Source organism: Scyliorhinus canicula, chromosome 19, assembly GCF_902713615.1.
Source record: "Scyliorhinus canicula chromosome 19, sScyCan1.1, whole genome shotgun sequence".
Classification (NCBI taxonomy): Eukaryota; Metazoa; Chordata; class Chondrichthyes; order Carcharhiniformes; family Scyliorhinidae; genus Scyliorhinus; species Scyliorhinus canicula.
This window is the reverse complement of record NC_052164.1, coordinates 4,158,185-4,174,091: the sequence shown is the minus strand read 5'-3', so window position 1 is coordinate 4,174,091 and position 15,907 is coordinate 4,158,185. Positions and strand designations below refer to the sequence as shown.

The following is a 15,907-nucleotide window of genomic DNA, read 5'->3' as shown; positions in this document are numbered from 1 at the left end:
TCCAGCGCAGCCACGCTCGCCCGGGATCTGTGCCGTTGGCTGGGGCGGCTTCCGCGAGGGCTGGGGGAACTGGTGGGTGGCGGGGGGGGGGGGGGGAGGGTGGCCTGTGGGGTCGCGGATGGCGGGCCAGGTCCGCACATGGCCACGCCATGTTGTACGATACAACCGTTGCAGGCTGTCACTGTGCACATGCGCGGCCAGTGAACCGGCCACTGCTAGCCCCTCACCGGTATAAAGAATTGATGAAGGGTTGGCACCAATTTCTGCATCGTAGAACTCCCGCGATTTCTCCGTTCCATCACTGTTGATAACAGCACTCCAAACATATTTTATGTGCCATTTTGTCTGGTAAACCTTTTATTCTCTCCAGACTCCTCACTGGATTCAATTTGAAACATCCCCTACCTACTTCATTCAGCCAAATGAACAGTGAGAGCTTCAACAATGAATGTCAGCAGGAAATTTGACCACAGAAGCATCACAGCCAACACAGTTAAGGTGGCAGGGGTGAAGTCCCCCTTAAAATAATCACCAAAGTATTCTGAAAAGGCGGTTGGCCAAGTAGCCTTTCTGTGCTTCTGTTCCAAACATTGTTCACTGTTACTGTTTGATTTATTCTTCGCCCTATAAAATAATGTCCTGAAAATACAGAGAAACACGAACGACTGCAGATGTAAAGAGTTATGAAGAAAGATTTGAACAAAAAGCTCGGTCGCCATAGTCAAAAGAGAGGATGGTTGAGGGGAAACATTGAAGTATTAAATGGCTTAGATAAGGGAAATCCTAAATATCGCTTTACAATACGGCAGGATGATAGAAGCAAAGGTCAAATTTGTAACTAGGGAAAAATAAATTTAGGCAAGATTGCAGAAGGATTGGGACTGATAAATGGCTGGAATAATCAGCCAGGCTGTGCAGTAAAGGCAGGCGCACAAATCATGACTGAATGCTGAGGGGGCGGAGTAGAGGGAAGAATAATACCTTGGGCTTTAACAATGACAAGACTCCGTTTTTAAAGGAAGCCTGTTAAAATTTCACCTTTAGTGTTTTGGCTCGTAGTCTGATTTGACTGCTTGAATTATTAATCCCCATCAATGTCTTAGTTACATTCAGCCTCCATATTCAAATGCTTTCTTGTTGACTTCCCACCTTGCACCCTTGAGTTCATTCTATTTGAAACTCTGCTGACTGTATCCTAACTTGCACCAAGTCAAGGTCATCCCTTACCCCTGTGTTTGCCGACCTATACGGACTCCCAGATTGTCAGTCTTGATTTTAAAATTCTTATCCTTATTTTCAAATCTCTCCTTGATTTCATCCCTTGCTATCTCTGTCAATCCCAACCCACAGCCTTCCCGAGACCTCTGCGCTCCTCCAATTTTGGTTTATGCAGGGTCTCATTTTCTTTGTTCACCCACGCCTCAGCTGCCAGGGTCCTAAATTTTAGAAATCCCTCCTTAAATTTCTCCATCTCTCCTCTCCTTTAAAGTCTCTTATTAAAAGCAAGCTTTTGGCCGTCCCAAATATTTCTATATGTGTCTTGCTGTCAAATTATGTTTAAAGTTCCTGTCAAGTGCCTTGCATTATTTTACTACAGTAAAGATCCAGTGGTATGGTGGTATTGTCACTGGACGAGTAATCCAGAGACCCAGGGAAATGCTCTGGGGACCAAGCTTCGAATCCCACCACGGAGTATGGTGAAATTTGAATTCAATGAAATCTGGAATTAAAAGTTTAATGGTGACCATGAAACCTATTGTCGATTGTCATAAAAACCCACCTGGTTCACTAATGTCCTTTAGGGAAGGAAATCTGCCGTCCTTACCTGGTCTGACCTACACGTGACTCCAGACCCACAGCAGTGTGGTTGAATCTTAAATGCCCTCAGGGATGGGCAATAAATGCCGGCCCAGCCAGCGACGCCCACATCCGATGAACAAATCATTAAAAAAATGCAAGATGTTGTTGTGGTGATAAGCAAGGTGATTTACAGAAAATGTGGTGATTGCCATTATCTATGTGAGCAATCATTCCAAAGGAACAGCAACATAACATGTTAACTGGAATCAGGAGCCAGCGATGGGGCAAGTGGGGTTGTTGTTGGAACAGGGGTTATCATAGTTGAGCCCAATTCTATCCCCCACATTACAGAGCAACATGTGAAAGTGCATGAACCAATCAGGAGCTAGGACCTGCCGGTGTTATCCCTTCCAGCAAATGTCCTGCCCAAAATGAGCCCATTCTGAACATTTTGAACCAGGGCCGCACTGGATCCACACCGCTCAGCTGTATACTGTACTTTGTGAAGTAATTAGGCTAGATGGGAGGGAAGTTAACACATGGGCTGGATTCTCCGTAGCCCGGCGTCAAAATCGTGAGAATGAATTCCGACGCCAGAATCTGGGCCGACGCCGGTTTGACGCCATGCGCGTCATGCTCCACCCCCTCCAAACCAGCATCACCATGACGTGCGCCACGTGCCGTTGGTGGGTAATTGGCCGGCCCACCCGTGATGCTCCGCTCCCAATGGGCCGAGTTCCCAATGGCGTGGGCCACGTGTGGTCCCAGCGGTTGGGAATCCGGCATGCCGGCTGCGGACAGTGTCCAGCGCCGCCACACCCGTCCGGGATCCGTGCTTCTGGCCGGGGGCTTCCGCTGGGGCCGTGGGGATGAAGGGGTTGGCCAGGGGGCGGGCTGCCGTTGGAATGTTTTACGGTATGACCGGTGCAGGTCATCAGCCCTGCGCATTGGCGGCCCGGGACCCGTCCATTCCCCGGCCGTTTTTGGCACAATCCACGGGGGTTTCACATGGCGTTGACGCTCGCCCCTCCTCGGTACCAGAATCGGTGAGGGGTTCGCGCCAACATTCCTGTCATGAACCTCCCGTGGATTCCCTGTTCGCACCAGCACCTAGCCTCAGAAACGGAGAATCTAGCCCATGATATTTTTTCCATTGCTGAAAATTACAACAGGTTATTCCTGACCACACATCTCTCATTAGGCTCTGCTTGTATTCTTTAAATGCAAGTTTGTAAGCTTCACCATATTTTAACTGAAACATACAGATCAAACGATTCAGGGGCGGGATTCTCCCCTACCTGGGGGGGGCAGGGGGACCCAGCGCGAGGAGTGGCGTGAACCACGCCGGCATAAGGCCACCCCAAAGGTGCGGAAGGGCCGTTTCAATGCATTTCAACGTGGCACCATGTGCTTCAACGGTTTTGCTCATTTTCTCCAGCTTTAAATTGACATGCGCCAGAACTTTGTCAACTGATTTACAAAAGTCTATCGCCTGACTTTGGCGCTGTTTTTCTAATTCCATCGCCATTATGCGGCCGATGTCGTCAGCCGTCAGCGTTGTGGTTGGTAGGGCAGAAGGAGAGTTTGCCCCGCCATCTTACTTTGCATCGTGTCCTGCGATGCCTTGGAGTCTGAAGACTGGTAACACCCTGAATCCTTCCCGCTTTTTGCATTCCTGGGCATCATTACAAGGTACATGTCTTCTTATCCAGAGTTAGAACATAGAACAGTACAGCACAGAACAGGCCCTTCGGCCCTCAATGTTGTGCCAAGCCATGATCACCCTACTCAAACCCACGTATCCACCCTATACCCGTAACCCAACAACCCCCCCTTAACCTTACTTTTATTAGGACACTACGGGCAATTTATCATGGCCAATCCACCTAACCCGCACATCTTTGGACTGTGGGAGGAAACCGGAGCAACCGGAGGAAACCCACGCACACAGGGGGAGGACGTGCAGACTCCGCACAGACAGTGACCCAGCCGGGAATCGAACCTGGGACCCTGGAGCTGTGAAGCATTTATGCTAACCACCATGCTACCCTGCTGCCCCTAAGTTATTAGGTTTTTAAGTTGATCCAACTGTACGTTGCGTTAAAAATAAGTGATTTGTAATAGAGAGCCTCCACATGCGCGCTACGCCCCCTACATGCGACACTGGAAGTCTCCCAATGCCTTAAACATAACTGAAGCATAACTTTCCTATTTTTGTATTCAATTCCCCTCACAATAAGTGATAACGTTTTATCACTTTCCTAATTATTTGCTGTACCCGAAGATCAGCCTTTTGCGATTCATGCACTAGGACATCTTTGCAACTAAGATCTCTGCGTCAATGTTTAACGATGAAATAGGTCGATACGACCAACATTCTATGGATCCTTGTCCAGTAACAAGATTGGCAGGAGTCACGAGACATTGAGGTGCGAATGACCATATCAGAAATATCGTTAACCAGCCATCAGTTGGGCTATACAAATGATAACTTCTAAAGGCAAGGAATTTGAGCGTGGTTAACAGCAGAATCCACAGAGGGAAATATCAAAGAGTCCAATCAGTATAGCACCCTCATTGGGGAAGCAGGTTAGTTCTTCAACCAATAGCCAGTTCCACCGGTGATCCAAGCCATTGAAGTCTGGTCCATCTAACATTTAAAGCCAAGGCAGATTGCAGACATTCTCCTCTAAAATACACAGTTTGTGCCTTTGCTGAACCAGGCAGAGACATTATTCCAGACTTGGTTACCTAAGCAGTATTGTGTGGTAACTATTGACTGGATTTGACCTATAGAGTTACTAAAATTGGATGTTGCTTGGGAAAAGGGGTGTCTCATATGAGTTCAGGAAACGTGGACATATTTCAGATAAAACAGTTATTTAGTTATTCATATACTTAGCTGTCATAGTGTATATTAATCTTTTGTCATGTGTTTTTTTTCTTTTACTTTAATAAATATCCTTTATTAATTGTCGACACAACGACTGGACTGGTTGTACATGGTTCCTCATATTATTTCAAACAAAAATGCACCACTATTAACCAAGTGTTCAAGTTATCCTTCAGGAGGGGCGGCACGGTGGGGCAATGGTTAGCACTGCTGCCGATGGCACTGAGGACCCGGGTTCAAATCCCGGCCCTGGGTCACTGTCCGTGAGGAGTTTGCACATTCTCCCCGTGTCTGCGTGGGTTCACCCCCACAACCCAAAGATGTGTAGGGTAGGTGTTTTGGCCATGCTAAATTTCTCCTTAATTGGAAAAAAATAATTGGGTACTCTAAATTTATTTTTAAAAAGTTATCCTTCAGGGTTTTCAGACACTCGCGCAGGTTACATCAGCAGGGTTCTAATTAAGCACTTCCACATACTCGCTAAACAGCTAACTCCTTCCCATGTAGTAGAGGAAGGGCCAATTCCTGTAGGGTGGAAAAAGTTAGAAAAATCAAAGGAAAGATGCACTTTGTCATCAAACTCCCCCAAACTCCCAGCTATGTACTCAGTTGCCAAGCTGCACTTATTTGCAAGGCTCCACTAAAAACCTCTGAATTTATAGTGAACTGAACAAGAGCTGGAACAGCCAGCTCAACGATTTAGCTAATTAACTACTCAGCTCTCTCAGCAGTGTTTATCCCACCCAAAGCTGGAAAAAAGAAACTGACTCAACTTACAAAGTACTTTTCAGTTACTGCTAATTATAGACAACTAGATTTTTCAAGAAAAAGATTAACACTTTATTCTCCTCCATTCATCAAACTCCCTGGTCCCTGGAGAGGGAGCATGCGCTGTCCACAGGCACCATCAAGGCCTTCCATGCCCAATGGGCACCGCAGGGTTTGAAGTACTTTACTGACCCCCTTAACTGCACTCTGATTGATGTTTGACAAGTTTCCGTTGCTCTTCGTTTTGTTTGGGCAGTGCCCATATCAGGAGCAGCCCCTTTTCATTTGTCCATGAGTTTGTTTCTTTTAGTCTTTTAGGCTGATGGGCTCAAATTGGTTAACACTGTCAGGTTTGCACACAGTTCAGAAGCTGCACTTGTTTGAAGATTTGCAATAGATTTACAAAACCATAGAAAATTCCCATTGAGTTACCAAATTGCACACAGAGAGCTGTTTTCAGCACAAGTCATCGCTATCAGACTGGAGAACTATTTGGAATGGGAAGTGAAAACACAAATATTACGGTGTATATGTACTGGCCGTTTCAGGTTTCCCTGCCTCTGTGCCTCCATTACTCTACCTGCAAGGTGGGCAGTTTGTCCCAGATTACTACGTAGAGGGAACAGCAATACAACCACTGGATGAAGCAGAGGAAGATTCCCATGACCAGTCTGCAGAGGGAGCTGAGCAGGAGGAGCATGACCCACAGTTTTATACAGGTGAGTCTTATTGCACCCAAACAAGGTTGGGTGGATCACTCCAACCCACGACAACACCCAGCACCAAAATGATAAGTCTTTAAAGTTTCAAAATGAAAATTGTTAACTCAGTAGCTGTCGGACTGGATTCTCCATTTCAGGGACTATGACCCCCACACCGGCGTGAAAACTGTGGTCTTTTACGCCATAAAAACTGGCGTCAATAGGCCACAGATTCAAAGCCTAGCAGGGGCCCAGGAGGCAGCTCTAGATATAGCCCCTCGCATTTCCAGGTCAGAGGCCACGCCGTGCTCCACTGCGGACCTGGACTGCGGAAATAGTGCCCCCGATCGGCCACTCGCCTGACCCAGACCGCCCGCACAATAAAAGCCCAGTCCCGAATGAGGCCCCCCCTGCCCTCCGATCTGCCCTCCCCTGACTGTGGCGGCCGCGGACTGAGTCACGGTGGGACCACATTAGAAATTAGCCGTTGGGGCTTCAGGCGGTCGGGGGCGGAGAATAGTGGGGCGAGCCTCAAGCAATGGCCGCAGGTGATGGATACGTGGCGCGGTGTACTCCCCCAGTGCACCGCTTTTCAGGGGTGGTGAATCACGGAACCGGCACCGGTACCAATTCCATGCGTGAAGCTGGACTCTCTGCCCCGGCGAAGAACGCGATTTCGGAATTGGGTGCGGAAAATCCAGCCCGTTATTGTTGGGATAAGTGTGCATTTAATTGCAGTAACATAAAATAATGTTTGCATGAAAGAGAAATTCGGCATGTTACAGAAAAAGAGGGAGTTGGAATACTAACGGATATGTGGGTGAATGCTCAACATGGCACTGAGGCATAACAGCACAGGGGGATCTTATATTCAATCTCGTTCTATATTGAACAGAGCTAAACGGTCCATGGAAATCCCAAATTCACTCTGTAGTGAGTTGTGAGCTACTTGGCTTTAGTGCGTCTCAATGACTCCTGTTGAGTGTTGAACATTTGTGATGCCTCCCCTCACTGGCTTTACAATGAGGAACAGCCAGGGGAAAGAGCTTTCCTATTCCTACCTGGGGAAATCTCACAGCAAAGGGATTTTCCAGCAGGTATAATTTTTAATAACAAGAGTCTTTTCAGCCCCTCAAGACCCATTCCCAAATCTAGCCCAGGGATTCTTGAGGCCTCCTATAGCAGCCCAGTTGTTGCCCTGGCTGAGACTAGGTAACCGGGAATGGAGAGTTATGTGGATTGGAGCATGTTCGAGCATAGCATAAATTCCAACACAAATTGCTTGGCCGAATGGCCTGCTTCAGTGTTGTATATGTTTTGTTAATTTAGAGTGCCCAATTCATTTTTCCAATTAAGGGGCAATTTAGCGTGGCCAATCCACTTAGCCTGCACATCTTTGGGTTGTGGGGGCGAAACCCACGCAAACACGGGGAGAATGTGCAAACTCCACACGGACAGTGACCCAGAGCCGAGATCGAACCTGGGACCTTGGCACCGTGAGGCAGCAGTGCTAACCACTGCGCCACCGTGCTGCCCTCAGTGTTGCATATTTGATAGGCCTGTACACATACTGTTCACAATGGGTAGGAACACAGGAAGAGGAAAAGGCCATGCAGCCCTTCTAAGCTATTTCGCCATTCAATTGGAATATGGTTTATCTTTATCTTAACTCTATCTGTACACCTTGCTTCTGCAACCTTTAATTCTGTTTGGAGATTTTCAGTTGAGCCCCAGCCTCCACAGCTTTTCGGAAGAGTGGGTTCCAGATTTTCACAACACTTTGTGTGAAACAGTGCCTCCTGACATCAACCCTGAAAGGCCTGGCTCAAATTATTTTGGTGATTCGTGATTGTCTGGGGCCAAGAGGAACCTCCCTCCGTTTACCTTCTGCTTTATTTGGCTGTGGTTTGACCACTGATCTACCAGTGGGCAGATTTAAATCCTGTTGCACCTTACAGTACGACTGCTAACAGACCCTTTCTCGTTCCAGGAGCTACTGTGTTTCCACCAGTGCCCAATGGTCAGTGTGGGCCATGGCAGGCAATGGGGGTTGGGTCTACTGACAGCTCCTCTGACGAGTTGCCTGCAGCACACCCCTTGGTCCAGCAAGATGTAGTCGCTCAGCATAAACCCAAACGAATTAAGCAAGAGGAGGCCTCCATGCAACAACCAGGCCACAACTGCCAGTTTTATACAGGTGAGTGCTGCTGAAGGAAAGATTGCTGAAAGCAGCTAGAGCACAAGACTGAGCTGTCATCGTCTCCTTTGCTGATAATAAAGAAATTGTCTGGAATTTACGGGGCAGAAAGAGACCACTTAGCCCAATTTTATTAATATTTATTTATTTATTTTTACAAATTTAGTGTACCCAATTTGTTTTTTCCCAATTAAGGAGCAATTTGACGTGGCCAATCCCTCTAACCTGCCCATCTTTGGGTTGTGGGGGTGAAACCCACGCAGACACGGGGAGAATGTGCAAACTCCACACGGACAGTGACCTGGGGCTGGGATCGAACCCGGGTCGTCAGTGCCGCGAGGCAGCAGTGCTAACCACTGCACCATCCTGCCCCCCCCCCCCCCCCCCCCACGTCAGTTAGCCCAATTAGTTTGTGAGTTGTTAATTTTAAATCTGAGATCGGTAATTTTTTGTTAAGTAAGGTATTAAGGAATATGGGCAACGGGAGGTATGTTGAGTTAGGTCACAGACCAGCCATGGTCTCATTGAATGGTGGCACAGGCTCTAGGGGCTGAATGGCCTCCTCCTGTTCCTATGTTCCTAGAATGAGCAAGAATATGCAATAGTGAGAATGACTGAATGAGTGGAAGTATGAACGTGTGTGTGTGAGAGAAGAGAGGGCGGTTGAGCGAGCGTACGTGCAGCAGGACACTCACACCATGATTAAATAATCAACCTTTACTTTTGATTCCACAAGTGATTGCTAACATATACCCAGAGCAAGCAAAATACTAAAACCCCCAGCCCCTCCAATATCTGCATTAGGCTTTAGTAAATTGAATTTTGTTCTGTGGACCTCACTATTTTGATTTTTGCAGCAAGGGACAAGGTGGAGGAACAGCAGCAGACAATAAACAAATTTAATTTGCTTCTAATTCCAATAAATGCCTCTTATTTGCAGCACTCCTTCCATCTCCTGTAAATACAGTGGATACATTTTATGCAACATCACTGACACCCGTCTCTTCCTCAGTCACTCCATCATCAGACATTGTGCAAGACACAAAGAGATAAATTTCCCAACTGGGCTGTGCGATCAGTACACCGGCCTTTTAAATGGAGAAAAATAGGTACTCAGGAGTGTTTATAAGGCATTAATCTAATCGGGGCTTGGGGGTGTCAAAAGACATCTCGAAACAGCAGAGCAAAGCAAGACCAGTTTATAACAGTTATCTGAACTCTCAGATTAGATTAGATGGCTTGTAATCGCTCTGAAATCGGCTACTGTTTTTGAATATATTGTTTCAATTCTATTTGAGGTGAGGGAAATGGCTCGGTTCTAAGTCAGTTTCTGTGCCAGTGAATCCTTTTTGTTAAAGCAGAATGATATTGGCAATAAATCATTAACGATTGCAGTGTTATCACTGCAAATTTAATCAAGAAATAATGCAACAATTTTTCACCTAAATCTCCCCCCCCCCCCCCCCCCCCCCCCCCGGCCCCACACATACATTTACATCGCCAGTAAAGCAATATCTGAATCACACAGGGTAGAAAGGTTCTAGATTCAATTCCTGGCCTGTACTAAGTTAGTTATTCATTGGCAGCAGCAAAGTGTTACAATTGTTTTAAGACCATAAGACATAGGAGCGGAAGTAAGGCCATTCGGCCCATCGAGTCCACTCCACCATTCAATCATGGTTGATTTCAACTCCATTTACCCGCTCTCTCCCCATAGCCTTTAATTCCTCGAGAAATCAAGAATTTATCAATTTCTGTCTTAAAGACACTCAATGTCCCGGCCTCCACCGCCCTCTGTGGCAATGAATTCCACAGACCTACCACTCTCTGGCTGAAGAAATTTCTCCTCATCTCTGTTCTAAAGTGACTCCCTTTTATTCTAAGGCTGTGCCCCCGCGTCCTAGTCTCCCCTGCTAATGGAAACAACTTCCCTACGTCCATCCTATCCAAGCCATTCATTATCTTGTAAGTTTCTATTAGATCTCCCCTCAACCTCCTAAACTCCAATGAATATAATCCCACGATCCTCAGACGTTCATCGTATGTTAGGCCTACCATTCCTGGGATCATCCGTGTGAATCTCCGCTGGACCCGCTCCAGTGCCAGTATGTCCTTCCTGAGGTGTGGGGCCCAAAATTGCTCACAGTATTCTAAATAGGACCTAACTAGTGCTTTATAAAGCCTCAGAAGTACATCCCTGCTTTTATATTCCAAGCCTCTTGAGATAAATGACAACATTACATTTGCTTTCTTAATTACGGACTCAACCTGCAAGTTTACCTTTAGAGAATCCTGGACTAGGACTCCCAAGTCCCTTTGCACTTTAGCATTATGAATTTTGTCACCGTTTAGAAAATAGTCCATGCCTCTATTCTTTTTTCCAAAGTACAAGACCTCGCACTTGCCCACGTTGAATTTCATCAGCCACTTCTTGGACCATTCTCCTAAACTGTCTAAATCTTTCTGCAGCCTCCCCACCTCCTCAATACTACCTGCCCCTCCACCTATCTTTGTATCATCGGCAAACTTGGCCAGAATGCCCCCAGTCCCGTCATCTAGATCGTTAATATATAAAGAGAACAGCTGTGGCCCCAACACTGAACCCTGCGGGACACCACTTGTCACCGGTTGCCATTCCGAAAAAGAACCTTTTATCCCAACTCTCTGCCTTCTGTCTGACAGCCAATCGTCAATCCATGTTAGTACCTTGCCTCGAATACCATGGGCCCTTATTTTACTCAGCAGTCTCCCGTGAGGCACCTTGTCAAAGGCCTTTTGGAAGTCAAGATAGATAACATCCATTGGCTCTCCTTGGTCTAACCTATTTGTTATCTCTTCAAAGAACTCTAACAGGTTTGTCAGGCACGACCTCCCCTTACTAAATCCATGCTGACTTGTCCTAATCCGACCCTGCACTTCCAAGAATTTAGAAATCTCATCCTTAACGATGGATTCTAGAATTTTGCCAACAACCGAGGTTAGGCTAATTGGCCTATAATTTTCCATCTTTTTTCTTGTTCCCTTCTTGAACAGGGGGGTTACAACAGCGATTTTCCAATCCTCTGGGACTTTCCCTGATTCCAGTGACTTTTGAAAGATCATAACTAACGCCTCCACTATTTCTTCAGCTATCTCCTTTAGAACTCTAGGATGTAGCCCATCTGGGCCCGGAGATTTATCAATTTTCAGACCTTTTAGTTTCTCTAGCACCTTCTCCTTTGTGATGGCAACCATATTCAACTCTGCCCCCTGACTTTCCTGAATTGTTGGGATATTACTCATGTCTTCTACTGTGAAGACTGACGCAAAGTACTTATTAAGTTCCTCAGCTATTTCCTTCTCTCCCATCACTAGATTACCAGCGTCATTTTGGAGCGGCCCAATGTCTACTTTTGCCTCCCGTTTGTTTTTAATGTATTTAAAGAAACTTTTACTATCATTCCTAATGTTACTGGCTAGCCTACCTTCATATTTGATCCTCTCCTTCCTTATTTCTCTTTGTTATCCTCTGTTTGTTTTTGTAGCCTTCCCAATCTTCTGACTTCCCGCTACTCTTTGCCACATTATAGGCTCTCTCTTTTGCCTTGATGCATTCCCTGACTTCCTTTGTCAGCCATGGCTGCCTAATCCTCCCTCTGATAACCTTTCTTTTCTTTGGGATGAACCTCTGCACTGTGTCCTCAATTACTCCCAGAAACTCCTGCCATTGCTGTTCTACTGTCTTTCCCACTAGGCTCTGCTTCCAGTCGATTTTCATCAGTTCCTCCCTCATGCGCCTGTAATTACCTTTATTTAACTGTAAAACCTTTACATCTGATTCTACCTTCCTTCTTTCAAATTGCAGACTGAATTCTACCATATTATGATCACTGCTTCCTAAGTGTTCCCTTACTTTAAGATCTTTTATCAATTCTGGCTCATTACATAACACTAAGTCCAGAATAGCCTGTTCCCTCGTGGGCTCCATCACAAGCTGTTCCAAAAAGCAGAATAGCCTGTAAACATTCAATGAATTCCCTTTCTTTGGGTCCACTGGCAACATTATTTACCCAGTCCACCTGCATATTGAAGTCCCCCATGATCACTGTGACCTTGCCTTTCTGACATGCCCGTTCTATTTCGTGGTGCATTTTGTGCCCCTGGTCCTGACCACTGTCAGGAGGCCTGTACATAACTCCCATTATGGTTTTTTTGCCTTTGTGGTTCCTCAACTCTACCCACACAGACTCCACATCGTCTGACCCTATGTCGTTTAGTGCTATTGATTTAATTTCATTTCTAGTTAACAAGGCAACCCCGCCCCCTCTACCCACCTCTCTGTCTTTTCGATAGGTTGTAAATCCCTGGATGTTTTAACTGCCAGTCCTGAACCCTCTGCAACCATGTCTCTGTGATGCCTACCACATCATACCTGCCAGTCACAATCTGGGCCACAAGCTCATCTACCTTGTTCCGTACACTGCGGGCATTTAAATATAGCACCTTTAATTCCCTATTGACTGTCCCTTTTTGTTTTCTTAGTGTGGTGGACCTTGGTTTACTGAGCCTTTCCATATACTGTGTCATATTTTGTGAGATGGGGACTATCGTAACCTCTCCTGAGCTCTGTCTTTTCGTGTTTTCAATCGTCCTGGGTTAGTGGGGAGAAAATTGACCAGGGTGCATGCTGCTGATTACGATCTGACAATCACGGCTGTGTGAACATCAGGGAGCACCATGATTCAGTTTATCTGTGACCTGTGATGCTCTTGCAGTTGAATAGCCTACCCACACTTTCTAGGTTGGGCTCTGAAGAATAGCCAATATGAACCAATACTGTGAGCATGTATAGGTGAAGAGACAGAGGGACATAGGAACAGGAGGAGGCCATTCAGCCCGCCATTCAATACAATCATGGTTGGTCAGACATTTCAATGCCTTTTACACCCACCATCCCCATGCCAATTGAAAGGGGGGTAAAAGTATTGTGTACCATTAGCTATACAGAACAGGATCATCCCAAGTTTACTCTTTCCTCTGGGCCCTCAATAACATGTTAGTCATTTAAGAAAATTCTAGAGATATTTCACGTTTATTTCAAAATATGCCCCTGAAGGATCAAGATTGGATGAGAAGAAAATGAACAGGAAGGAAGGAAATAGAAGGGCTTAGGAGGGAGGGAGAAGATAAGGAAGAGAGGAATCAAGGGAAAGGAGGAAGGAATTCAAAAAAAGAAAAGGATGGGTGAAAAAGAAGAGACAAAAGAGAAGAAGAGGAAGAGACGGATGAAAGGAAGAGAGGGATGAAAAGAAAAGGAAGATGGGACACGGAGAGAGTCTGGAGGGAAGGAAAGTGAGAAAGGGAAGAAAAGGTAGGAGGAATCAACAGGACAGAAGGAGGAAAAGAAAAGGAAGGAAAGAGAAGAAGGGAAGAACTAATGAAGATATTCCCGATTTGTATCGCCCTATTACTGGTGATCCTGTCTTCAGCTGCCGAGCCCCAAAGCTCTGGAATTTCCTTCCTAAACCTTCCTACCTCCTTCAACAGTCCTTAAAATGTACCCCTTTGATCAAGTATTTGGTCACCTGTCCTAACCTCTCCTTATGTAGCTCAGTGTCAAAACACATAGGGGGTTAGACAGGGGAATGTTGGGAGGATGTTTGCAGTCATGGGAGAGTGTAGGACCAGTAGGCATAGTCGCAGACTAAGGAGTTGCTCATTTAAGTCAAGATTTGAGTAGAAATTTCTTCTCTCAAAGAGTGAAGAATCTTTGGAATTCTTCACCCAGGAATCTGTGGAAGGTTGAGTCCTTGAACATTATCCCTGAAATTAATCAGTCAGGGAATGTCGGGTTACAGAAATAAGGCAGGAAAGTAGATTCAGTGAGTGTTAGATCAGCCATTATCTTATTAAATGGCAGAGCAGGATTAAAGGGCTGAATGGCCTATTCCTGTTCCTATTTCTTATGGTCTTATTTGGTAATCTTTCTGTTAAGTGCTTTGGGACATGTTATTGTGTTAAAGGTGTCATATAAATGCCAGTTATTGTTGATGCAACATCACTACATGCAAATGCTTATATTTATTCCTTTTGACCTTCATTTTCCCAGCACCATTAGATCTGAGAAGTCAACGAGAGATACCTGGTACCTCAAACGAAACTCCAGCAGCAGGGAACCAGAGCAAGGGAGAGCGAGATCAGACAGAGAATTCTTGCAGCCATGCCTATCAGCTTTACAAAGGTAAGAGTTTCCTCTTTAACAAGAAAATAATTGGCAGGTGAGACTTTGGCCTTTGTCTACAATACGTGGCACAAGTGATATCAGGTGTTTAAAAACTCCACTGGTCCCCAGCCTTATAGGACTTGGATCAGGATGAGCAGTAATTACTGCTCAGTGACGTGTCGCACACAGGCTAAAGGAGGGGTCGGACATTTCAGCCAGAATCTTCCTGGCCCTTTAGAGACAGATTTGGAGCACGAAGGTGGTGCTGGGAAAGGACTGGAAAACCCCGTTGGGATAGCATCCCAACGCTGTCCCACCTCAAAGTGAGTTTCCTAGGGCTGGATATTTAACTTCCTTTTTTCATTAATTCGTACCGGAGATCAAAAGTAAAAGTTAACCGAAAATGCCTCCCTTCATGGCTCACAAGTCATAGGGTGGTGAGGTGTGATATAGGCCCATTCCTTCCTCAGAATGGCAATCACTGATGGATTGCCACTCTGGAGGGACTTACCCTCGTTGAAAGGGGTGGTTGAGGGGTAAAAAAAAATAAAAGGATAAGGGTCTTTTATTCAGATGGATATCTTCCAGTTAGTTTCTTTCCCAAGGTTATTCCTTCAGTTGGGTTTTTTCTTCTCCTCCAGCTAGTAATGATCTTCATTGCGGACTCAGAGAGACAGCAAGCAACCGGCAGCAGAGAGAGGGAGAAAACACGACGTTTCCTTTTTGAGGGTCTAGAGGCTTTAGCAGGTTCTGAAGATTCACTCAGCACTGACGGGTCTGGCCTCTCCTCTCCAAACATAAAACGCTGGGAACACAACGTCCCGACAAGCTGGCTGTTTCAGCTTGGCTCTTCTGCTTCCATGCACATTCCGATTATGGCTCCACGGACCAAAAATAATAAAAATGAAATAAAAGAAATGGGAACAAAGGAAATAAACAGGAAGGACTCTTACAGCACACCAAAAAGGAATCAATGTGCACGAACAAACTCCTTACTTTCAGGGAGTTAGTTCACGATCAGGGAGATTTACTACATGTTTGGTGGTTTTATAAATTGCGCTGCCAAACTGCTTCCGCTGAAGTGAGTTGACAGTGCAGGCGTATTGTTTATGATGCGGTCATCTATTGAGGCAATTTAGCAGCACAAGAGGATCAAATTTTAAAAGTGAAAGGAATCTTCAGGCCAAGCTCAGTATCGGGCATGGTGCAGATTAGTAACCCTATTCCCAAACTGTTCCATCTCATATCCCATAAACACTCGTTCGATCATGGGACTGTGTCTCACTTTTGCATTGTTAACATGCTTGGAGATGAACTATAGCACAACCTTGGGTCTTATACACTCT

The 15,907-nt window shown here is 45.8% G+C and overlaps 2 protein-coding genes across 2 annotated transcripts in view; one reads left to right on the top strand and one right to left on the bottom strand.

Moving 5' to 3' along the window:
• LOC119954333 (sorting nexin-11-like) overlaps positions 1–15,907 on the bottom strand; it is a 129,257-nt gene that overhangs the window by 42,278 nt on the left and 71,072 nt on the right. The window lies entirely within an intron of this gene.
• LOC119954332 overlaps positions 1–15,907 on the top strand; it is a 46,421-nt gene that overhangs the window by 22,418 nt on the left and 8,096 nt on the right. Inside the window, exons 3-5 of the mRNA XM_038779471.1 lie at positions 6,010–6,180; positions 8,153–8,359; positions 14,448–14,579. Coding sequence (XP_038635399.1) covers positions 6,010–6,180; positions 8,153–8,359; positions 14,448–14,579 — 510 coding nt within the window. The remainder of the gene's footprint in view (positions 1–6,009; positions 6,181–8,152; positions 8,360–14,447; positions 14,580–15,907) is intronic.